This window comes from Asterias amurensis, chromosome 13 (genome assembly GCF_032118995.1).
Source record: "Asterias amurensis chromosome 13, ASM3211899v1".
In the NCBI taxonomy this organism is placed as follows: domain Eukaryota; kingdom Metazoa; phylum Echinodermata; class Asteroidea; order Forcipulatida; family Asteriidae; genus Asterias; species Asterias amurensis.
This window is the reverse complement of record NC_092660.1, coordinates 7,208,822-7,234,975: the sequence shown is the minus strand read 5'-3', so window position 1 is coordinate 7,234,975 and position 26,154 is coordinate 7,208,822. Positions and strand designations below refer to the sequence as shown.

General features: G+C 40.4%; 2 protein-coding genes across 3 annotated transcripts in view; one reads left to right on the top strand and one right to left on the bottom strand.

Moving 5' to 3' along the window:
- Nucleotides 1-1,249: 1,249 nt before the first annotated feature.
- LOC139946341 (uncharacterized) lies at nucleotides 1,250-21,649 on the bottom strand. Of its 2 annotated transcripts, none has more exons than XM_071943977.1 (10): nucleotides 21,324-21,649; nucleotides 20,954-21,087; nucleotides 20,317-20,444; nucleotides 18,488-18,682; nucleotides 17,831-18,009; nucleotides 17,444-17,574; nucleotides 16,905-17,235; nucleotides 15,358-15,429; nucleotides 2,887-3,009; nucleotides 1,250-2,389 (listed from the first exon to the last, which is right to left on the bottom strand). In XM_071943977.1, the coding sequence occupies exons 1-10, from the start codon at nucleotides 21,446-21,448 to the stop codon at nucleotides 1,984-1,986; spliced, it is 1,824 nt and encodes a 607-aa protein (XP_071800078.1). In that variant the 5' UTR covers nucleotides 21,449-21,649; the 3' UTR covers nucleotides 1,250-1,983. The 2 variants fall into 2 exon arrangements, with proteins under 2 accessions (XP_071800078.1, XP_071800079.1); XM_071943978.1 differs by having other exon boundaries at nucleotides 18,497-18,682.
- Nucleotides 21,650-21,890: 241 nt separating this feature from the next.
- Nucleotides 21,891-26,154, top strand: part of LOC139945905 (terminal uridylyltransferase 7-like) — a 55,592-nt gene continuing 51,328 nt past the window's right edge. The window contains exon 1 of the mRNA XM_071943412.1: nucleotides 21,891-21,980. The gene's annotated coding sequence lies outside the window, so the exon portion shown is untranslated. The remainder of the gene's footprint in view (nucleotides 21,981-26,154) is intronic.

The following is a 26,154-nucleotide window of genomic DNA, read 5'->3' as shown; positions in this document are numbered from 1 at the left end:
CTGGTGAGAGATTGTTCGGTAGTGAACTTTATGGTGGGGTGAAATGAGTTGATATGGTTAATAAACTCATCCAAGCTGTCTTGGTCACCACACCAGATGGAGAAAATATCATCAATAAATCTCCACCAAACTAGTGGTCGGTTGGGGGCGGAGGACAGGAGTCTGTCCTCCAACTGAGACATGAATAGGTTAGCATATGAGGGTGCCATTTTGGTACCCATGGCAGTACCCTGTACCTGTAGAAAATGTCTGTCAGAAAATGTGAAATTATTCTTCATTAGAATGTGGCTCATGAGTTCCTTAATATGACTCACTGAGGGGCGGGACTGATTACTAGCATTGAGGGCAGAGACACATGCACTCATGCCTTCATGATGGGGTATGTTAGTATACAGTGATGAAACATCAAAAGTAACCAAAATAGCAGAGTCAGGTATTTGGTGCTTGACCTCATCTAGTTTGTGGAGAAAGTCTTTGGTATCCTTGATGAAGGAAGGAATACGGCAGACTAAGGGTTTGAGGAAGCTATCGACAAACTCATATAAGACTTTTATATTATATATTAAGAGAGCCATCCCACAGGAAGATGCCCTGTAAGATTTCTAGTTGCTGGCCCTAGTTGAAATTAACAATTCCCTCATAGGGTGCCCTCAAAATGTCTAGGTGCTGTTACTTTCCAAAACGAAGCATAGACCTACAGTCCTTTAGTCATGTGACTGTTGAACGCTTGTTCCAAAATCATGTCACTCCCCCGTTACTTGTTATGAGTCAGTTAAGGTAAATATTTTACATGCGGCTCACAGTCAAAAAAGAATTTTGTTTATACTTTGTGGAAGGGCCAAAATTATTTTAAAAAACACCTTTGTACCACTACAAATATTGATCTTTGGCCTTCTTTGAGGAAATTGTTCCTGTGTATTTCTGTAGACTTTGCTTCAGATAAAATAAACTAACGCTCATTTCGGAAACCAAATAGATAAGGAGCGACTCTAGTTCTGAACGACTGCAACAGTTGATCTTTTGATTTTTAGACGCGTCCAGTCACTTCCAACTGTTTCAAACAACAAGCTTTTCACGTACTTAATTTAGAATTTTGGTTTGGCGCAACTCTGGAGCACCTGTCTGAAACAGGTGTTAACTTCTTGACTTGCTGGATTTCTTCTATGATTTGTTTGGACGAGCTCCCCGACAGCCCAGAGAGGCTGGATAAAGAGCTGTTAGTATTATTATTTTATGACATTACACACAATTTTCACATTTGTGGGCAAAGAAACATTTATTTTAAAACTTTACTAAGCTACATTCCAATCTACATTCCAATCTGTAACAGGCTTAAACATTACAAAGAATAACAATACAAAAAGTGATTTGCAAACATATTATACCACTAAGAAAAACTCACAATATAACAAGGTTATTCCGAAGTGTTTAAATACCGTTAAGGTTGAGTCTTTTACATCAAGTCTGACTACAGGAGTTTTTGCTTTAAACAAATACCAGTGCAAAACAAATTTCCTCCAACTATCTCAGCAGACAATCTCACCCAGCTACAAGGGCTTTTGGTTAAACAGAGAAAGCTTGATTTCTACACAGAAAATCGCAAAAGCATTGCAAAAATAAAACCAACTTTAGTGTGAGCGATTATTATTCAGTAACATAAACATGTACTGCATCTAAATCTGGATTGGTAAAAGCCATAACTCATTTTTTGTGTGTTAACAACAAGAATGTATGCCTGTTTTTGATCCTGAAATGGGAACAAACATAACATATAGCACAATATGCATGATTTATTGACTTAACCAACAGTACAATGGATTTACAAATCCTAATAGAAATGCAGTTCTCTTCTTCACCTGAAAAACAACTTTAAGCAGAACAAAAAGGTCTTTGACAAACTGAATCAAACAAAAGTTACCTAACATTCTAAGACTTATAAAAGTTTACAAAATACAAGAAACCTACACACTCAGTAAAAGTGTTCTAATCAGATTCCACATCCATGTCCATATCTTGAACATTAGTATCTACGTCTACGGTCCCACCAGAGTGACTTCCTTCCCCCATTACGACCTGGATTTTCATCCCACCCTTATCGTCATCACCCTCACTAGATGAACCTGACCCCTTGACCTTGTCACTATCATAACCTTTCTCTTCCTCGTCGTAATCACGCTTGACTTTGATATTTTTCTTGTCTTTTTCTTTATGTTCGCCGTCTCGATCTTTATCGCGACTACGATCTCTTCCTCGATCACGGCTGCGATCCTTTCTACGATCTCTGTCTCGTTCGCGATCCCTGTCTCTGTCCTTCTTGTGTTTCCTGCTGCTGCGGCTGTCTCGGTCTTTGCTTCTCTCACGCTCTCTCCCTTTCTTGTCCTTCTTATGCCTAAACAACACACACACAAAATCAAATCAAAAGACTATGTTTACTGTGGCTGTTGAAAGAGCTTTGTCAGTCCTAATTTGTCTTCCTCCTCGAGCACCATGAACGCCTTCTTTAGGCGGATACTGGCGCTATATTATGATGTCAATTTGAGAGAGTTTGTGTAGTTTTACAAAGAATCCAGTAATACAATAATACTATGAGAGGCTGTCACTTGACTCAAACATCCAAATGAAGAAACTACAAATAAACAGTAAATTTGCGGGAACAACCATGTGTAAATCTCCTTGTGGGAGTGTTGGCTCTTGGGAGTGTTGGCTCTGAAAAAGAGCCGGTGTGGTCTTGATATTTCGAACAGTGTCTCTGCTCATCTTCCGGAGAATCATACATGCATATCACAAATTTTGCTTTCATATCTAATATTTTGAAGAATATTCTTGTTCTGAACAGTAAAGTGTAAGTGGTGCTTATACTGTTGTGTACGAATTCAAACTACTTACTTGCTTCTTCTAGGAGATCCAGATCTTGACCTCGATCTTGATTTAGAAGGCGACTTGGAACGTGATCGAGAAAGTGATTTGGTACGATGTCTTGAGCGGGATGCTGGAACTGGTGGGGGACTCCTGTCGAGAGATATCAGAATTACAAACGGTTGATGATAATAAAACGATACCTGCTACTTTATCTGTGTTGTCAGTTCATCTGTATTATGTGTCATTACATACAAGGCATTTGTGAAGTGCCACTACGTCAAGCATGCAGCGCATTAGATCGGGTATAAATAATGTTTGATACACTTCTTGAATATTCGTAGAGTCTGATTCCCTGATTGAGATGGTGAGTGCTTTACAGGTGTAGGTAGCGAAGGTGGGTGTCAGAATTACCCCCATTCTAATGTACGGTGTTTATTTTGCAGGAGCAGATTACTAATGAATATGTATGTTTAAGTTTACAGGGGCAGATCCACTAATGAATATGCATGAAGTTGTGGTATGCAAGATTTTAGGGAGTGGCAGTAGTCTCACATACATGTAGGTTCTTATGGAAGAAGGATCATGATAAAGTGTTAGAGGAAGAGTGGAGCAAGACGCTGTATTGGTACCAGAGGACAGTTTAACCTTTGGACATTTTCACGGTGGGCCAATTTTATTCACCCAATATTTTGAGCATTTTGTTTAGAGTTGAAGTCAGAGTTGAAGAAAGAGTTTAAATCGGAGTTGAAGTAAGAGTTTAAATCGGAGTTGAAGTAAGAGTTTAAATCGGAGTTTAAATCAGAGTTGAAGTTGAATTGAGGCAGGATGTTAGACCGGAGAGTCACTTTTGTTTAAGTGTAAATTTGATTAACTTTTGATTGACTTGATTTGGAGACATTTAATTGAAGGTAGTAGAGTGGTGTTAGTAGGACGCAAAAAGCAAAGCGTTGCAAAAGTAAGAGGACTTGTTAAAGACTCTGGACACTATTGGTAATTGTCAAAGACCAGTTTTCTCACTCGGTGTATCTCAACATATGCATAAAATAACAAACCTGTTAAAATCTGAGCTCGATTGGTCGTCGGAGGTGTGAGATAACTATGAAGAACAACACCATTTTCACACGAAGTTGTGTGCTTTCATATGCTTGATTTCGAGACCTCAAATTCTAAACTTGAGGTCTCGAAATCAAATTCGTGGAAAATGATTTCTTTCTCAAAAACTATGTCACTCAGAGGGAGTCGGTTCTCACAATGTTTTATACCTCTCCCCATTACTCCTTACCAAGTAAGGTTTTATGCCGATAATTATTTTGAGTAATTACCAATAGTGTCCACTGCCTTTAAAGCACCTTTTCTTATATATATATATACAATATCGAAATGGGGCAGTTTCCCCAGTTGTTGTGAATAAATGTTAACAAATTGTAAATATAATATCTTGTCGAAGAGACTTTCATTCTGAAGTTAGCAAATTGTCTTTCACGTCACGGTTACACAGGGTTAACTGTGATATTTTGGGGGCTTGTCCGGGAGATGATTGTCATGTAAAAAGAAAGACGCTTGCTATGAATGATTGTAATTTTAGGCTAAAGTGTTTATTGAGGTATAAAGGAGTAATTTGTATTTTCTTTTTGATTCTCAAGACTTTTGACTGCGGATATCTGATGGCTCAGTTTCAACCCCAATCAATTGCTTCTTAGTGCCGCCGCATCCCAAAAGTGTTTAAGTATGGAGATCGAACGGTTAGCTTCCTTAGGTAAAGAGATGGATTTGCAGGGAAGTGAGTTGAGAGAGTTTATTACTGATTAAGGTAGAGCAAGAACGAATGATAGTTGAGAGAAAGGAGAAAGAGAAAGAAGAGAGGGATAAGAGAGCTGCTCAAATAGAAATTAGAAGGGAAGAAAAAGAGGCTTTAGAGATCCAACTCAAACTAGCAACCGTTAAAGCAGGGGGTCACTCAAGTCAGGTTCACAAACAAAACTTTCAATCTCGGGGTCCAAAGCTTCCAGCATTCGACAATGATAAGGATGAACTGGATACATATCTTCAAAGATTTGAGAGATATGCTGCTGCGCAAAGTTGGCACGGAGACCTGCCCTGTGAACCTCAGTGCACTTTTAAAAGGGAAAGCCCTTGAGGCATGTGAGGTGTACTCTAGACTGTCTAATGACAATGCCTCAGATTATGACTGACTCAAGACCGCCTTACTGAAAAGGTACAATCTAACAGAGGAAGGTTTTCGGCAGAAATTGCGCATTGCTAAGCCTGAAAGTATGAGGGTCCTAGACAATTTGTGGTAAGATTTGATAATTACTTTTGTAGATGGACAGACCTTGCAAAGATTAAGACATGAAGAGGCACTTTGATAATCTGAAGGATTTGCTTCTTAGAGAGCAATTCAGGAGGAGGGTTTTTCGGTCAGGACATTAAACCATCTAACTTTTCTTCCACCAGATCAGACAGAACCAGAGATCATGCTAGGTATGACAAAGGTTTTAAACCTACAGGACATGAGAAACAAGTGGAAAGAAGGCAACCAGCTCCACAGTACTCCAACAAAACAGGTCCTCAAGCAACCAGTTCAAGGTCAATACCAGAATGTTATTTTTGTGGTAAGGGAGCACGTATCTATTTAACCCTATTTAAGATGGGGCACATAGCAAGGAATTGCTATAAAAACCCTCAGAGAACTCAAACCAAAGTTGCTGTATTATTAACTTCAGATTTTCCTTCAGATCAGTTTCAATCTACAGATTTCCAACGGAACACACAACCGCAGATGATGTCAACCAGCCAACCTCAATCGAGTGGTGACTGTGAAAAGTGTGGACACCACCCTAACTCCATGCCACCCCTAGCCACGCAGGTACATATAGCATGTATGAATATACCAGACTGTTGTTCACGTGGAGGGTTTGTAACTCTGAAGTGTGGAGACAACCTACCAATAAGGAGTGCTGCTTGTAAACCAGATTTTCTTAGAGGTGTGCCAATTGTATATGGAAATGTTGGTAGTAAATCTGTATCAGTTTTGAGAGATACAGGCTGCTCTGGTGTACTTATTTGAAGAAGCCTTGTATCAGACAACCAAATGACAGGTGAAAGTAAATATTGCGTCTTTGTAGATAAACACTGTCAGCAAGTTACCTCTTGCTCAGGTCAAGATTGACTCGCCATATTTCATTGGGTCAGTAGATGCAGTATGTATGTCTAATCCTATTTATGATGTTATTGTTGGCAATATTCCACAAGCTTGTGATCCAGATCCCAACTGGGCCTACGACGACAAGAAATCAGATGAGTGCGAACATGAGATGAAACTGGAGGAGACGTACTTACACACCCATGCTGTGCAGAAAAGAGCCCAGGGGCCAATTTCATTGAGCTGCTTAAGCGAAAAATTTGCTTAAGCACGAAAATAACTCACTTAGTTAACACATTTACTGGCCAAAATGTCATGCCATTATACATTGCTTGTGACTGATATTTAGCTGTTGTTTACTTAGCATAACAATTGAGTGGAGTCTTGGCCGGTAATCTGATTTTATTAAGCAATGATTTTTTTGCATAAGCAAATTTTTGTGCTTAAGCAGCTCTATGAAATTGGGCCCAGAAAGCAGCTGAAGAGAAACCAGTTCGTGCTTTGAAAGTGTCAAGTGCACTACCAGAAGTGACTGCAGATGAAATCCGCAAGGGCCAACAAGACACCGAGTAAGAGAATTAGTAGAGACAGGAGACATTAAAGTTGGAAAAGGTGAGAATACATCACACTTCTTCAAGAAGAAAGGTTTAATATATCGTCATTTTCAAAGCCCAAAAGTAGACAATGGCAATGCTATCACACAGCTAGTTGTACCAAAATCACAGAGAGTACTAGTCATGAAGTGGGCGCATGAGTCGATTTTAGGAGGGCATCAAGGTTAAAAAAGAACAGCAAATAAGGTTTTGTCAGACTTCTTTTAGCCAGGTGTACAATCCCACATCAGTGCTTTGGTCGCTCCTGCGACATATGTCAAAGAACCATCCCAAAGGGCAAAGTTACAAGAGTACCAATGGGTCATATGCCATTAATTGATGTTCCTTTTCAATGAATTGCAGTTGACATCGTAGGACCAATGGCTCCAATTACAGACATGGTGGTCTACGCGACTCGCTACGTATCATGAAAGAGGTGAGCAGACTTCTCTCCATCAAGCAGCTAACGACCACGCCATACCATCCCGCCTGCAACGGCCTTGTTGAGAGGTTTAACGGTAACTTAAAACAGATATTGAAACGACTATGTGCTGAGAGACCTAAAGACTGGGACAGGTATAAGCCCACTTTTATTTGCATATCGAGAGACACCTCAATCCAGCACTGGATATGCGCCGTTTGAACTTTTGTATGGAAGGACAGTGAGAGGTCCTATGGCCATATTAAAAGAACTCTGGTCAGACAACATCGAAGCTCCAGAAGTAAAGGCGACTTACCAGTATGTACTAGATCTGTGAACTCGAATTGAAGATACATGTCAGTTAGCTCAGCAAGAGCTGAAGAAATCTACAGAGAGATATCGCAAGTACTATGACAGGAAGTCCAAACTAAGCTGACTCAAAGAAGGAGACAAGGTACTCCTACTGCTCCCTGCCGACAACAACAAACTTCTACTTCAATGAAAGGGTCCATTTAGTGTCATCAAACGAATGAGTAATTGTGACTACACCATTGACTTTGGTAACAGAACCAAGACCTTTCATATCAATCTTCTGAAGTTGTATATTGAACCATCCACTAATCGTTCTGATATTTGTTGTGCTTTCAGCCAAAGTTTACCTACAGGAATATTCGACTTTGTGGCTACCGCTGTCATCGAAACAGAACCTGATGCAGAACAATTAGATCCAGATGCAACAGAATATGAAGACTCGGTACGACCCCCAAGCTTGACAGCAAATGAAACAATTCAAGGTATGTGAGGAATTGAGCACATATCAAGTTCATGAAGTGCAACAACTACTACAAAAGCATGCTGCTGTATTAACAGACTTACCAGGGCAGACAACCGTCACAAAACATGACATTAAGCTGACATCGCTAGATCCAATAAGATCAAAACCATACCCATTGCCCCATGCACTGAGAGACACTGTGAAGGATGAGATCAAGTCTATGTTGGATATGGGCGTTATAGAACAGTCCGTCGCACCATATGCATCACCAATCGTCCTCGTCAGGAAAAAAGATGGGACCCAACGGTTTTGTATAGACTTTAGAAGACTTAACCGAATCACAGTATTTGACGCTGAGCCTATGCCTCATCCTGATGAAATTTTTGCGAAACTTGCCAATGACAAATACTTCACAAAGATCGACCTCAGCAAAGGATATTGGCAAATCCCACTACCAGAAGCGGCCAGAGAGAAAACAGCATTTGTAACCCCAGATGGTCTTTTTCAATTGGGTACCATGCCATTTGGACTCGTCAATGCTCCAGCAACCTTCAGCAGAATGATGCGGAACTTGCTACAAGGAATGAGTTGTGTTGACAACTTTATCAACAACATTTTAGTGTGCACCCACACCTGGCAGGAACATTTAGACACCGTTGATGAACTTTTTTAGAGACTCGCAGCTGCAGGTTTAACAGCCCGCCCATCAAAGTGTTTCATCGGATTCAACAAACTAGAATACTTAGGTCACATCATAGGACAAGGTCAAATTGAGCCACTACCAGAGAAACTGACTACTGTCCAGAATGCACCACAGCCTAAAACTAAAAAGCAGCTTCGATCCTTTTTAGGACTTGTCTGTCCCGGTCGTGGTTTTCTAGGCGGGATGAATTGTTATTTAGTTTCTCTCCCGGTCTGCCGTCTCTCGGTAGTGGACCACTCTGTCCTGGTGTTTGTTTATACTCCCCTGCTGAGCTTTCTGCTGTTTGGCACTGATAAGATCTCACACCCTCCAGGGCTTTTCAGCAACACAGGGCTTGAAATCTATCAACTGTGATTTTGAATTAACCAATTATCCATCTGTGTTGCTAGTTTTTGGAATGATAGGATGGTGTTTAAATAACTTGTATTACAATTGATCAGTTATTATGAAAAAACCATAAAGAAAACTGCATAAAAAAACTTATATATTGTACTTGTTGCAGATGCCAGTCCACACCCCAGTGTTGGCTTTATCTGGTTGAGAAAACCACAAATAGGTGACCTCGCTCAGTGGTGACCGCAAACAATGCTTCCAGTAGATAACGATCTAAGTGCTTGTGGTCTAATCTTAAAGAATGTAAACATACAGCTCAGCTGTCAGTGAAGTGTCCCGGAATAATCCCGGTGTGAATTTGAAGGCTAAACTAATTGGACCGGGAGGGAAAACGTCCCCGGGTTAGAATATCCGTGTTTTCCCAGGGATAGTTTTGACAAGGTGCCTTACTGGGTATAATACAGGAAGTTTATCCCTAATTATGCTGCGATTGCCATCCCACTGACTGACAAAACAAAAAAGAGAGAGCCAAATCACATCAACTGGGAGAAGAGTCAGAACTCGCCTTTCAGACATTTAAGAAGAGACTCATCACGACCCCTGTTCTTCGTCTACCTGATTGCAGAAAGCAGTTCTTACTTCGCACCGATGCATCCGACATAGGCATTGGCGCCGTTCTTCTTCAACGTGAAGACAGCATCGACTTCCCAGTCGCATATGCAAGTAAGAAGCGACTTCCAAGAGAGAGAGATCATACTCAACAATTGAACAAGAGTGCCTAGTTATCATATGGGCAGTTCAAAAATTCCAAACTTATCTGTATGGACGCGAATTTGTACTAGAGACAGACCATCAGCCGCTAGTGTACCTTCAGCAAGCGAAAGTCACAAATAGCCGAATTCTTCACTGGGCCTTATCACTACAACCCTACAGGTTCCGAATCGAAGCCATCAAAGGTAGTGAAAATGTAGGAGCAGACTACTTGAGCAGAAGTTGTGAATAGGACAGGGTATATATACTCATTGACGTAATCAAGTGTTGCATTTTCTTGTACATAATGATGCTGTGTTTTCATTTGAGATGCAGATTATAATTCTGACGGTGAAAGAAAAAAAATTAATAGCTTAATTTTTGTTTTCAAGGGGGGAGATATTTTCAGAATTACCCCCCATTCTAATGTATGGTGTTTATTTTGCAGGAACAGATATACTAATGAATATGTATTTTTCTCCCCAAAGGTTGTGAACTCTTGTTATTATGCTAATTTTGTTACTTGGTTTATGAATAGAAGTGCAGAGGTCAGTGCCTTCACTTTCATTTGTACTTGTCTGGTCACACAGGTTGGTGTGAATAATTAGGTAGTGTTGTGCATGAAGTTGTGGTATGTAAGATTTTAGGGAGTGGCAGTAGTCTCACATAGGTTCTTATGGAAGAAGGATTTTGAGTGAGAGAAAGATAGAGAGAATTTGAATGGGTATTTGGAAGTGCCTATATCTCAACAGTGTCGCGCTACAATCATAACCTTTGAGGTTGTTGTTTTGCTGCAATTTTAAGGCTAAATCAGAAACAGATTATTCAGGCTGTTATTTTAAGCAATTGATTGGCAGAGAACTGAGGCGGCAGAGATCGGCAGTTTAAGTTTGGAAACAAGGAGAAAATCATGGAGGTTTCAAAATATGTTTTACTTTTGTTGGGATGACCTTGGCGCACATTTTTGTGTTTACAGGGAATGTACTATTCGTTTCACGAAGGCTTTTAGGCCGAAACTTTGATAACTGATAACTCCCAAACCGAAAGCGTCAGCAAACTAATATTTTGGATTTATTCGTTTGGTATGATAATGTATCACTCTAATTTTATAGAAGAAGATCTGAGAACCCATGAATCACCACTTGGTACATTCTTACAGGCAGGGACTCTTAAGGGAATCATATACACACATTGTTGATTTAAGGATTTAAGCTTTATTTCACAAGATTGAGACGAAGTGTTTTGAGTTCATCTATTAATTTCAGTAGAATCAAAGATATAGTTATTCAGTTACAAAATGTACCTGACACTCTGCTGAATCAAAATCAACTACTTAAGAAAATTTTAAGTGATGCCATCTTTGCTTAAGAAAGGGTCAAAGGTCAACAAAGGTCAAAGGTCACCATCATGAAAATGATGAATGCAAGCAAAAATTCTTCATATATTGAAATGCCATGGTCTACTGATGTAGACCTTACTTAGTGCAAGGATGAAACATGTGTCAAAGTGTACCTTAGACTATGCAAACTAAAAATCCACTACTAAAGTGGTGCTGACTATGCTTAAAAATGGGGCAAAGGTCAACAAAGGTCAAAGCTCGATTATCAAAGTGTTGAGTGCAAGCAAGATTTATTCAAGGATTGAGAGGCTATGGACCACTGAATGAGATTTCCTTAATTAAGAAATTGGTGCAAAACTTAATCAAGAAGGCCCTACCTACAGTTGTAATCAAATTTTGAGTGCTAGGATTTAATGATGTGTGCCTAAAACTGTACGGACTCAAAATCAATTGTTGCCATCTTTACCTATGTGGGGGGGGGGGGCAAATGTTGTCAGGGTTCAAAATCTAGTAGGCCAGCCCTTTAAGAGACAAACTGTTGATTAATTTAATACAAGTTTGAAGTACAACAATTCTTTTAGGGATTGAAAGGCTATGTATGCAGTTTGTATGACCGTTGATTTTATTTTGTTAACAGCAGAGGAAACACATTGATAGTGCCAAATTCAACTAAGAAGTCATTCATTTACCTCTATTTCAAGCAGATAATGGAGTACACTAATTGTGCTCTTGAACAAAGCCTAAGCCACAGCCTTCCATAATGTTTGCTAGATACCAATTTTAGTTACTTACACGCATAATTGTGTAAAATATTCAATCTAGCTGCCGAAGCCATAACTTACAATATGATTACCAATTTTCTTTCGATAACCACATTTATTTTATATGCATATAGGGAATATTTACCAATAACTCTGTGCCCCCTCCCCCCCCCCCCCCCCCAATCTCCATTAAAGTATGTGCTTGATTTAAAATCTTCTGGCCATGTCACACTGTTCTTTTTTTTAATTTTATTTTTTATATTATTACTATTATTCTTCCTCCATGCACTGACCATGTATAATCGTCATATTTTCCCTTTGGTCATTTTTCACTTTTGTCTACTCTCTTTGACAGACCATCCTAGTTAAGCCCAGTGCGAATTAATGCACGGTGAGCCCGATCCAGTGTCCTTCTCTATCCTGCCTTCTGTACCGCTTACCACCTTTGATAAGCCTTTTATACACGTACAGTAGATATACGCCCCAAACAAGGCTCAAAGCCACTCTTGGTATGCATATGGGGCTATAAAAAGAAAAATTATTTAAAGAGGAATAAACTCATAGGGGAGCTGAGGTAGGAATTTATTTTCCACTCAAAACAGTGTACCTGTAGGAGTGAGGTAAACATGCACCAGGCAAGGAGTTCCAAAGAGATCGGTACGCTGCTTGAATGACTCCATGTTCTACATCTCAACAAATCAATAGCATATGGATGAGAAGAAGCAGAAAGTGTGGTCGTTTCACACTCAAAAACTCTGATAGGTGGAACTTAGTCAGACACCATGGTGACACGAGTACCATAACAATTTCTGTAGAAAAGACAAATGCTGGCTACAGAACTACAGAGTTTGTAACACTGGTCCAGTACTTCACCAACAAGACAATACACTTCTGCACCCTATCTTTTGAAGATAAGTGAGAGGCAAAAGCTCCGGCTTAAATGTAAAGTAGGCCTACAATGATTAGTTAGGGGACATAAATAGTTGCCTTACAGAGATAGAGAATAGAAGCAGGGGTAAGAACTTCCGAACTGGATATTAGACAACCAACTCGCATAGACGCACTCTTTGCAGTGGCTTTACCAACTGGCATTGGTGGAGATGTCACTCCCAGAAGGTGAAAATCTACAACCTTAGGCAAAGTCAATGGACCCATGAATAGACATCTCTAGAGAGAGAAAATTAAGATAGATGTTTTGTAGGCCTGGTCGAATTATTCGAATATCCGGTTAATGGCGAATAGGTTTTCCTATCCGTAACCGCGAATGCCTTTTTTTTCTTAACCGGATATCCGCATAGGGCGCAAATACCTCTGCACAAACCGGATAATTCTGTAATAACAACCGAGTAACCGGATATTCTTTAACTATCCGAATATCCGCGGACGTCGGGCGACAACGGATATAAATGTTTCGTCTGAATCCTTATGAAACTTCTGTTAAGACAGCATAAAACAGTAAAAATTAAGTATTTAACTATGCTCACCTCCGTGAAGAGTTAAAACAATGACATTTCTGACGTAATTTGTCCAAAGATTACACAAGTTTTCCTTCACGTAGAGTTAATTACGATCAAAAGAAAAAGCAAATCGCCATCTTTAAATTAGATCCGGTCATTTTTATGAATGAACCGAGTGACACTGTCTAAAACTAATATCAATCCGCCCATAAGATCTCATTCACAAACGAACAGCGCCCTCTATTGGAAAAAAAAAAAAAATTAATATTTTTTTTTAAATAGCGCCCTCTCGTGGCAAAAAAAATTATTCGAGTATCCGGTTAATTTCGGATAGTTGGCCAGCGGTATCCGAATAACAAAATTTCACTATTCGCCCAGCACACTAATGTTTTGTTTTATCCACGCTAAAGGTTACTGGCCAATCATCCCCCACTTTCGCATATTCTCTAAGTCATTATTTAGTGAGACACAGAAGGAAGTGTTGGAGGAGTTATTTACTTGGTATCTTATTATATAAGCCTACCCTAACACCTAGCCCTGGCTGCCTTACACTTTCGTTTTGTACTACAGTGACGTCCTGGACATCAGGGTACATTTCTGGGGCGGAATTTTTTTACAGCTTCATAACTCAAATCTTACCTGCAAGAAAGCACCAATTTCAACAGATTCACATTCTATGGCAGCATATATTTTTCTGCGGTGGGTTTTGATCGTCGTATATTCTTCACAAATCCGTCATTTTCATGAAATAATGCAGCTCCCAACGTTAAGGAATTCCCATTTTTGTTCGTACTCTCACAGTCTGCCGTGTGTACGCAAGACGCACGACGCGCAAATTTTGAATTGTGTTGGTAACGCTGTCCAGTCAAGATACGGTGAGCAAGAATTCATACGTCTAAGCTTGCATCGTGCGTCTTGTATGCGAATGTATATGCGTGCGCACGACAACAGACAACACTGTGAGAAAACGATCGAAACGGGAATTTTTTAACGTTGGAAGCTGCATTATTTCACAAAAATGACGGATTTGTGAGGAAAATATGAGGACCAAAACCCACCGCAGAAAAATGTATGCCGCCATGGAATGTGAATCTGTTGAAACTAGTGGCTTGTTGCAGGTAAGATTTAAGTTATGAAGCTGTGACATTTTTCCGCCCCAGAAACGGGCCTCAATAGTTAGGACTCTGTTCCTGTGTACAGAGAAAGAGTCCTATATAGGGCTACCCTAACCCCCAACATTGTACAATACACATGGGGCTGGTCGTCTTGTGTCTGCCTGATGTCTGCAACAATGAGCCAGTAACAGATTGGTTGGTTGCCCGGTAACAGTTGCTGAGAAATTAGACCTTTGAGTGTGTCTGATGTCAATGTGTCTTTAGAACATATGGTGCTTCTGGTGATTTTGTTAGTTCGAAGACATTTTCGTTCACATGTAAAATTAGTGCTAATTATACGGCCATATTAAACTTTGCACCATTATTTATTTCCTTAACTATTGGAATCTCATTCAGTGGTCCATGGTAAGCCTTTCAATTCTTAAAAAAAATCCTGCTTGCAATCAATGATAAAATCAAACTTTGACCTTTGTTGACCTTTGATTGTATAGTCCGCACAGTCAAAGGTACACTTGTTTTGACACATGTTTTTCATCCTTGCACTCAAAATTTCATTTTAATGTGTAATAAGCGCCAATTAAGGTCCCTCTCAATTACATTTGGCACCAACATTCACTTTCATAAATAGGAAAATCTCATTCATTAATTAGCACTAATTAAGGTCCTTCTTAATTACACTTGGCACCAATATTCACTTTCTTAAATATGGAAATCTCACTCAGTAGACCATGGCATTTCAGTATATGAAGAATTTTTGCTGGCATTCATCATTTTCATGATGGTGACCTTTGACCTTTGTTGACCTTTGACCCTTTCTTAAGCAAAGCTGGCACCACTTAAAATTTTCTTAAGTAGTTGATTTTGATTCAGCAGAGTGTCAGGTACATTTTGACATTTTTGACACTTTATTTCCAATTTCCAATAAACCCTGCTGGGCTCCCGGACTATTGACAGAGTTACTTTCATTCAATGTCATCTACTTCATTTTTCTTTTTATTGAATGATCATCCTGACTGTTTTAACAAATATAATTCTATCAATAGTTAGTGGCGGTTTGTACCATTTGGTTTTGAACTCCTAATATCTATTCCTGAATGAGGGAAACATACCTGCTCCTACTTCGTGATGTCCTGGATGCTCGATAACTCTTAGGTGGAGTCTTGGAGCGATGACGACGGTCCCTGTGTACAAAACAGATTAAAAACTGTCAATTACACAAACCAACCCCGACATATTTCATCTTTGTGGGACTATGGCTTGTTATCTCGACATCTTATCTAGACATAACATGATCTTGGTGGGACTATGTTTAGTAGCAAGGTCACATAAATGTTCATCACGACAGTTTCATATGCCGACCCTCTTAACTAAAGGGGTTCAACAGGTAAATAAACTGAAAATTTAACTGTACAAATGGATAAACGGAAGGTTACCTTTGTAACTGTCATTAGCTTGGGTGTATTTCACAAAAAACAATTTAGCTTTAGAAAAAGGATGACTATCAGCGTTGTAGCCACGGTGGGCGGCGGTGGGCGGGCCTGCCCGGCACTGAAAATTTCCGCCCGGCACTTCAGCTGAAAAACAGACTGCCGCCCACCACAAAATTTCCCGAAAAAAAAAGAAAAAAAAAAGTTTTGTCGATTTTTATCACATTGCAAGACTAAAATGTATTGTTTTTCGAATTATGTAATTTTAAATGCAGTTTTTAATTTTTTGAGCCGGAATTTCGAGTAATAAAAATCTCAAACGTGTTTCACACGTAACTTGCCTCTTGCAGTGAAGTTTTCTTCGTGAAATGTGCCCCGACGTTTTTATTGAAACGAACTATAGCTAGTGCATTGTATAGAAGGCCAGTCTGACAGCAAGCAGTACATACGGACGCAGTGTGTGCTGGTACCGTGTACATGTACATGTACATGTACATGAATCATGTACACCATGTACATAAGGTGACAAAGTGTGGTGGACCATAGAGTGCACTACAAGTCTAGTTGTGGGTTTTTCGCGGGGATTTCACGCATTACATGTACACACAAACAGTATCGCCACACAACAGTACAAGTGTAAAGTCTAGTGTACGAGTTCGCGTGTCCCGGATGTAGGCATGTAAACACGTTCGCTTCGTCCACACGTGTGACAGCGCGCTGGGTTTTTAACTTGAATGAGATCTGTGTAAATTTTAAGATGGCCTCGCAACGTACGGTAAGCTGGATGACTTTTTTGGAAAACGGGAAAGATTGGAAGAGGATATAAAAGTATCTCGTGCAGCTTCAGTTAGTGCTGAGAATGAAACTGTACCTGAGACTATCGAGACAGTTACTCCACCTTCAAAGTTCAAGTTCAACTTCATCGCTGCAAACAGCAGAAACTATTTCAAAAACAGTCTGTTCTCAACAAATGCATCACAATTATTTTGTATTACCACATTTTTGTAATTACAATTATCATTATACTTAAAAATTGTGATTCTTGAATCTTACATAATGTGCATTTGGCACGATTGGAATGTTAATATTTAGCCCTGAAAACGATCCTTTTTACAACAAAGTACGTGCGAACTGCTCGCAATTTCTGACCAAGTTTAAAATCAGCTGCGCCCACCACTAAAAATGTCCTAGCTACAACACTGATGACTATTATAAAAAAATCTATGAACCTTGATCTTGATCGCCTGTCTCTGCTGCGTGATCGTTCTCTGCTCTTCTTACGTCTTGGTGGAGTACGAGACCTTGTCCTACGTCTCGGAGGTGAACGTCTTGGAGATCTTCTCGGTGATCGTCTTCTTGGCGGTGTGCGCGAACGTCTTCTTGGAGGAGTGCGGGAACGTGATCGTCGACCGCGAGACCGGGATCTTCTAGAAGATCGTCTCGGTGAGCGGGACCTTCGACGACGTGAGCGAGATCGAGATCTGGTGCGGTGACGACTACGTGAACGTGACTTACTGCGCTTTCTCTTTTCCTCTTTTTCTTTTTCTTTTTCTAAATCCTCTGTAAACAAAATTATTTTTAAATGTTACTGAAAATCAAATGAGATGATTGATTCTCATTGAGTTCAAAACAAAGAAGAAACTGCAAGAATAAAAAAAAACAAATTCTATGCAAAACATGATGTAGTTTGAATGGAGCCACATGTTATGTTAAATGTATATTGAAAAGTTGTGGCATGCTGGTTGTGTATTATTGGATACAATCATACCTGGTTCTATAGCTTTTTGAATAAGAGCTTGTGCATCTCGAACTTGCTTCATAGTTTCGGCCAATTCTCTCTGAGCGACTTCAGCAGTTTTGGCAGGGGGTTTGACGATGGCATTATTGGAATGATTTATCCTATGAAAAACACATAAATCAAATACACATGTAACTTTTTTTCATATTAACAAAATGAACAAGCAATCTTTTTTTTTTAACCAGTTTTGTACATACACACTACTATGCACACTGTTATCCACTCTATTGCCGCAGGAAAACGGGACAGTCCGGCGGACCTTGTATAACAAGATTCGACTGTATTTAATTTAAGTTGGGCAGGCCTATTACAAAACCTCTGAATTTTTGTTTGCGTAGTTGATTATTTCAAACTTACTTAAGTGGCCTTCCTGCGAACATCACACCATTGTAAGCCAAGGCCTTAGCCACGGAGCCGGTATCGGTAAACTCCACAAACGCAAAGCGAGTCGGCTGGGTCTCATCACCAGCCATGCGTACATACTTCACTTCACCAACGTGTTGGAAAAAACTCAAAAGCTGTTCTGCTGTTACGGTCTGTAAACAAATAAATAGAATAAATTGGATAAGGGTAATTCTATGCATTGAATGGGTTCCATAATATGCATGTCAGTGCTGTAGCCAGAGTGGGCGGTGCCGGGCGGGCCTGCTTAGAACTATCAAACTTCGTGCAAAATCTCTGAGCAAAATACACTGTGCTGCCCAGCACAGATTTCCCCCAGCTTGCACTATAGCAATGATGACCCCCAATCTAAATATGAATAATTTTGTTGAACCACTCTCCCTTGGTGGACTCCGAATAACAACCAACACATACACCTCATCTCCCACCCATTGCGTTTATGCCAGGTTGGTTTCTGCATGCAGGAAACAGATACAGAAATTCGATTTAGAGACCAACACTAAAAGTAAAATTGGTGTAGCTACAACACTGATACATGTTAAACACAAATGTGAATAACAATACTGGGCTTGGCCTTAGAGATATGCTATAATCAGAACGAAATAAATATACCGAACTCACGCCTGAATCAAGATTGCCAACATAAACAGTCCTACGAATTTCTTCGATCTTTGTAGGATCCACGTTATTAAGTGGAGGGGGCTGGGGTAGTCCTAAAGCAGCGAAGGTTGGATCCATTCCCAGGATAGCTGGTGAAGTTGTAGACTGGGAGGCTGTTAATGCAGTCAGGGAATTCAGGTCAGGGATCTGTAAATCGTGTTTAGGTAAAAAGACATTAATAGTATAATATCAAAGTCTTATGAAGCACAACAAGCACACGTATCCACTCAAAAGGTACTCATGGCGCTTGGTAATATACATTTTTTACAGAAAGACCCAATTATGTAGCACTTATAATGGTTTACAAGGTGCTACGGCGCATTAAGCAGCCACAGCCAGGAACACTGGGGCGAACCCCTTCTCTTTTTGGTAAGTGCACTGGGTTCTTTTACATGCGTTACACAACACACGGGACCAACGGCATTACATCCCATCCGAAGGATAAAGCTATTTCATTAAATCTGCAGGTACCGGTTCCAACTAGGAATCAGTACTTCTCAGAGTGGTTCCAAAATGTATGAACACGCTCTAAACTATCCATTATCCATCTTACAGATACCTACAATGAATCAATGTAATATCTAGCCCTGGTAGGACGTCATTCAGTGCCACTACACTGACGTCCTGGGTACACTGACGTCCTGGGTATAAAGGTTCTTTACAATGCGAACACAAGTTTGACTACAATTTTCTTTATTTTTTACCTGATTTGAGAAGCTGAAATTCCGTTCATATATTCATGGTGTCCCTAACTATATTCTCAACGAGTTCACAGCTAACAAATAATACATGGAAGAAATTATATCCGAAATTATGTCGAAGTTCTGCGCTGGCGATGTTGATCATCGTGTACCACTTGATATTGTGAGCCCAAGTGCGCATGGCTTTGAGTACAGTGCATTATCTTGCCGCTATTCGCCGTCAAAACAGGGTAGGTGCCGTTAAACTCGCCTTCAAAGTTCAACTCCTCCAATATACATTTTAAAATCCAGGAGGCATAGAATATTCCAGCTCAAATAGAATTTTAATAAATTTCGGGTTGAATTTCGGTTACAAATATCAAGTTTTTTTTCTTGTAAAAAAATAATAAAAATCCAAGCGTGCAGCAACATCGTCTGCCGCCGTCTTGCTTTGTCACAGTGCTTCTTGTACATGTGCAGACAACAGAGGGCGCTTTCCTGTGCGTGTATATTTTTTTTCTTGGGACGGTTAGCATGCGCTAATTTATGGTAAAAGGTGGCCTCATTTGTCCTAGAAAAAAAATACGCTACCGGCTCATGGAGTCTTGGCACAAGACGTCAATGCTCGGTATCGCATAGTTCTGCGCTTAGTGTAAATTGCTCACCGACTTTTATCCATCTGCTTAGTGTTTGGTTAACGCAGGTTGACAGCGATTTGGCTGCAAATAGTAGGACGCCAGTGATCAGTGCAACAAAGTGTTTACACGGAAGTTAGTGCACGACGTGGGATCTGAACACGCTAATTTCAATTTTCTTTTCACAAAATATTAACACCAAAGGAGAAAATTCAACAATTTTAAATAATGCGAACTTTGAGTTCCAACTACAAGGAACATGTGAGTAAAAGTTCAGACTCCCGACTTAGGTAAAAATATTTTTAACAGATTTTTGAAAAAATTTCACAATGGTACGGGACCTTTATACCCTGGACTCCGTCGCGTTGCCTGCAACGGAGGAGTCCAACCTGGGCTATGTAATATCCAGATGTCAAGTCCAGTTGTTTGCATTGTGTACTTGGTGAGCTCAAGCTGAGGCATTTACCTGAGACATGAGTGGTTGTGGTGGTGTAGGTAGTAGGCCACTTCCAGGAGCAGGCATCAATCCGGAGGACGCTCCATTTCCTTGAGAGTTTGTCAGCTGTAAAGCCTGGTGTTCATCAGGTATCTTGCCTGGATACAATTTAAATACATGTAAATTAACAACATAAATAGTTGTGCATTCAATTGTCAAAGAAACTCTGTACAAATAATCTCTTCAATCATAGGAGACCTTCACTTATTGCAATCTTAACACTGTAAGGTTTGTATGAATACCTATTTAGTTTTTCTTCATTGCTTTATTCATTAAGGGGATCCATACTCAACAAGCTTTGCTTTTTAGCGGCCCCTCCAGTTCCATCACCTTGTATTTCGTATTGTTCTTTGTTTTGTTTTCCTTAATTATACTTTGCCTTTGCTTCCAAATGTTTAAATTATTGTATTACTTCATTCAAATAAAATCAAATAAAATCAACCAACATTTATTTCCATACAAACACAATAATATACAAATACAATTATTATCATTATTGCATTTGCTTGTAGAAACATTTTTCTTCATTCACTACCTTGTGTTTTGTTTAATTGCTTGGAATTGGAAATTTAAAAGTGAAATGAATTGAATTACATAAAATTCTTACCTTCTGGAACAGCAACAATTACAAGTGCTCTATCAATGAACACTGTATTTGTAAGATGTTGTGCTACTCCTACACTTGATGAATCTTCATACACTATGAAACACACTCGAGTTGTTACAGGCAAAACAGAGTCCCTGCAAAAACAAATAGCACCATGGGTGTTTAACTTTAATTTTGCACAATTTTTTAAATTTTTTTTTTACACAAACTCAAACAAAGACTCAATCAATCAAATTGCGCTCAACATAATCTAATAAAATAACCTATGTGAAAATTAGATATATCAGTATGTTGCAGATCAGCTAATAACAATTCACAATTTAAAGCAACAAGGACTTTGAGCCTAAAAATGTTACGCTTTACAACTTACTCCTTTGGAAAAAGTCTTAGCTCTTCAATTTTGCCCAGATACCCAAACAACGTTTGCAGTTGTTGCACGGTTGCCACTGGGGAAATGTTTGTCGCCTGTACCACCCTGGTATTTACACCAGCCATCCTGACTAGTGTTGTCACTCTTTCTTCAGCTTTTAGATTAAGAAAACTTCAGTTCAGTATGAACATTTTTAAGAGACATTCGGTTATATTAATTTGTCGTGAGGCACCCCTTGTCGGCGCTCTGCACTCCATGTGTGTGCATGCAGCAAACCAAGCAACAAACTCGTTTTTGTTCTTTTTGAGACCCTCTCCGCGCTCCCCGGCCCCGGCCCCGGCCCGCGGTGGTAGTATGGCACCCTTTCGTCGTTCCAGTCGTGTAATGAGCGAGCAGTGCGTGCTGAGGAATGAGAACGAGGTTGGTGGAAGAGGAAAATGCAAAAGGGGAGCCGCAGAGGGCGCTCTCCTACGCAGTTTTCACCTTGTTTCCAACGACTTAAAAACTGTTCACGAACTTAAAACTGGGGGACGTTCAATCGTCAGCACAACAACGTAGACACGAGGTTGAAGTTGGATGGATTGCGTGCTCGCGGATTCGGTCGTCAGTTTACGTGCAGTTCATTGCAGGTTTTATGGAAAACAACGAAATTTTGTGGTAAGTGAAATCCTAAATTATTTTAACATCAACTTGCATTGTTTTATATACATGTTTCAGGTGCAGAAGGTGTGATATACCATCTAAGTTTTGCCAAAATCCACGTGGGGCTACTATCCACCCAGCTTGGCTTGCCAGTTGCCTTTTTTTTTTGGGGGGGGGGGGGGTGGGGGTGAACAGAATGCTGGTCATCTCGCCACCTAGCAAGGTGCCACCAACAAAGTTGCCCCCTGAAAGTCCCCCCCTAACCGGCTCGCCCCAGATCGTTACAAAGTCGCCCCCCTGACAATGTCACCCCCAGCCAATGTCGCCCCCCTAGCCCACCTTAATGTTGAGCTGTTAATGGCTCCGCTTTTAACATCGGTCTCATCACTGACACTGTCACCATTATAGCCCACCTTCGATACATGTCTTAAACGCTAAGTTTTCAAACACGCAAAATGTGAGGTAGTTTGATTGCAAATTTCTCCCATTTAAAAAAGTCCTTTACTACTCCAACATAGTAACATACCTCATTTTATTCCTTACATCTGTGGAATTACTATAACACATAACCGGTCCTACTAAAAGCCGACAACAAGCCGACAACGCCGACAACAAGTCCAGAGCGCCGTCAACACGTTTTAAACACCTCAAAAATGGCAAATAAACCATATACATTTTAGAACTATATGTGTTCTGTAATATAAACATAAAGTTAATGTAAAAACTTCACAAAAAGTGTGAATTTTTAACCGTAAAAAACTTCGCTTGCACGGAAAGCGGTCGGACGCCATCTTGGCTTAAAAACCGTGTTTGGACCAGACCATTATGATACGGGTAGATTTAGCACTTGTCAACAACAGAGGGCGGGCTTCATGTGAAGACCTTTACTGCAGTGTGCACAGTGCATGACGCCCGCCCTCTATTGCTAAGTTTGACTCACCCGCATCATAATGGACTGGTCCAAACACGATTTTAAGCCAAGATGGCGTCCGACCATTCTCCGTGAACGTTAAGTTTTTTTTCTGGTTAAAAATTCACACTTTTCGTGAAGTTTTTCCATTAAATTTATGTTTATATTACAAAACACACATAGTTCTAAAATTTATATGGTTTATTTGCCATTTTTGAGGTATTTAAAACTAGGTTGGCGGCATGTTGGCGGCGCTCTGGACTTGTTGTCGGCGTTGTCGGCTTGTTGTCGGCTTTTAGTAGGACCCACGGACAGGGGTTACTAAATGATGACTTTGTCCAGATGTGATTGATTTGAAAATTGGTCCAAAAAAACATGAACAAATGTGACATGTTCTTGGGCGCCGCCATGTTTTAATGATTCTCTTCTTGTTGGACGTGAGAAGTCAGGGCGCCAGGCAAATATTGCAAGTCATGAATATCCAAGAGGTAATGTCACGTGACGCGGTATGGCTACGCTGATTTATCAATTTGTGTGGTGTACAAAGTAAATATGAATATGTATGAGGTGACATTGCGCGGTTGTAGTTTCCAGATACAGCGCATTGACAGGTGGTCCTGTCTGATGCCAGGTTAGACCAGGTGGTAAGGGAGGACGTCCTCTTGAGTGTCCTTCTGAGAGCATCCTTGTAACGCAGAAAGGGACGTCCTGCACGCCTGGAACCCTCCTCAAGCAGACTTTAGAATAGGGCTTTCACTGGTCTCTCATTGGTCATTCTGTGGATGTGTCCAATCCATCGCAGCTGGCACCGCATCCAAACTACCTCTATGTCATCAACCTTTGCCATCGTCAAGACGTCGTCATTTGGAACATGATCATTCCATCTGATCCGTAAAATTTGGCGAAGGTGACGAAGCTGGACTGTTCTTAGGGTGCGGAGTTTGTGCTGGTACATGTACAGTGTCCATGTTTCACAGCCGTACATTAAGATGGGGATGATACATTGCTGGTACACCTTAATTTTTTCGTCTCATTTGTGAGGTCATGGCTGTCAAACACCCGTTCTCTCAGGCGCCCAAACGCACAGGAAGCAGCCTGGATCCTGCTTTTGAGTTCGTAGTCCATCTGGCAGTCGACAGATAGATGGCTCCCAAGGTATTTGAAGTGGTCCACGTTATTGAGTGGCTGACCATTAGGCCTGGGTGAATTATTCGAATATCCGGTTAATGGCGAATACGTTTTCCTATCCGTAACCGCGAATGCCTTTTTTTTCTTAACCGGATATCCGCATAGGGCGCAAATACCTCTGTACAAACCGGATAATTCTGTAATAATAACCGAGTAACCGGATATTCTTTAACTATCCGAATATCCGCGGACGTCTTGCGACAACGGATATAAATGTTTCGTCTGAATCCTTATGAAACTTCTGTTAAGACAGCATAAAACAGTAAAAATTAAGTATTTAACTATGCTCACCTCCGTGAAGAGTTAAAACAATGACATTTCTGACGTAATTTGTCCAAAGATTACACAAGTTTTCCTTCACGTAGAGTCAATTACGATCAAAAGAAAAAGCAAATCGCCATCTTTAAATTAGATCCGGTCATTTTTATGAATGAACCGAGTGACACTGTCTAAAACTAATATCAATCCGCCCATAAGATCTCATTCACAAACGAACAGCGCCCTCTATTGGCAAAAAAAATATTTTTTTTATATTTTTTTTTTAAATAGCGCCCTCTCGTGGCGAAAAAAATTATTCGAGTATCCGGTTAATTTCGGATAGTTGGCCAGCGGTATCCGAATAACAAAATTTCACTATTCGCCCAGCACTACTGACCATCAATCTCAAAGGTGACGTCTGGACCGGTACACATAGTCACAGTCTTGTCTTTGTTGATGCGAAGACCCATCTAAGATGCTTTGGCATTGTAGAGCGTAATCAGATGTTGTAGATCATCTGGGTTGTCACAAAAGATTGCAATGTTGTCAGCGTATTGTGCTTCCCGAAATAGGGCTCGTTGGGTCTTGGATGCTGCTTTCAGTCGCCTGAGGTCAAACAAATCACCGTTGAACCTGAAGCGGACCTTTATGCTGCATTTGGATTCTAGGTCAGTGAAGGAGAGGTACAGCAGGACTGTCGCAAACAAACCAAACAGTGCTGGCGCCAACTTGCATCCTTGTTTGACTCCGGTTTCGTATCTTTCAGGGTCAGTTAGCTCACCATCCACAATAAGCCTGGCAAACACATCAGTGTGAAAAGCTTGAACCATCTTGACAAACTTTTGTGGGCATCCAGCTTTGGAGAGTATCTGGTACAGCAGTCGCCTGTTGACACTGTCAAATGCTTTGGCAAAATCTACAAGGGCAATATACACGTATAGCCTCTGCTCTCTGCTTTTCTCCATCAGTTGACGTAGAGTGAAAATTCCATCGATGGTGCTCCTGTCAGCTCTGTATCCTGACTGGGATTGTGGGTAATGGGTTCCAGGACCTTTTGAAGGTGTTGAAGCAAGATGTCAGCAAAACATTTACCAACCACGCTCAGGAGAGAAATACCTCTGTGGTTGCCACACAAAGACTTGGCTCCTTTCTTGTAGAGGATCGACATGTTTGCGTTCTTGAGGTCAGCAGGGATGCTCTCATGCAACCACATGTCACTGAAGATTTTGTGTAAGTGTTGTCATGACATCTTCTCAATTTTTTAGTGTTTCAGGTGGAATGCCATCTGGTCCAGGGCTTCTGTTACACTTCGTCCTCTTGATTGACTCCACTACCTCAGCCAATGTTGGTTCCATTCCTAGGTCTTGATTGACTGGTTGCTGTTCAAAATCATCCAGGACCTGAATGTTGGCTATTGCAGGTTGGTTTAGAAGAGTAGAAAAATGTTCCATCCATCTGGCTTTGATGTCTTCAGAAGAGGTCAGTAGCTGGCCATCGCTGGACATGATGGGATGAGAGCTGCGAGATTAAGGACCATATATCATGTTGGGCGATTTGTAAAATTCACGATAGTTTTTCTTCTGTGCAAACTTCTCAACTTCGTCTGCTCTGTCTTGGAACCATTTATTTTTCAGATCACGGATTCGGCTTAAGTTCAGATCTGTTAAGTTGTCTGTCTACAATCAGCTTGCGAATATGATTATCCTGAGAATCAAACCAGTCATTCTTAACTACCCTCCGTCTGCCAAGAACTGTTTTGGATGCATCTTGAAGGATCTGTCTGGTCTGTTCCCAAGTTTTCACTTCGTCTGTTAGATTGACATTCAATAAATG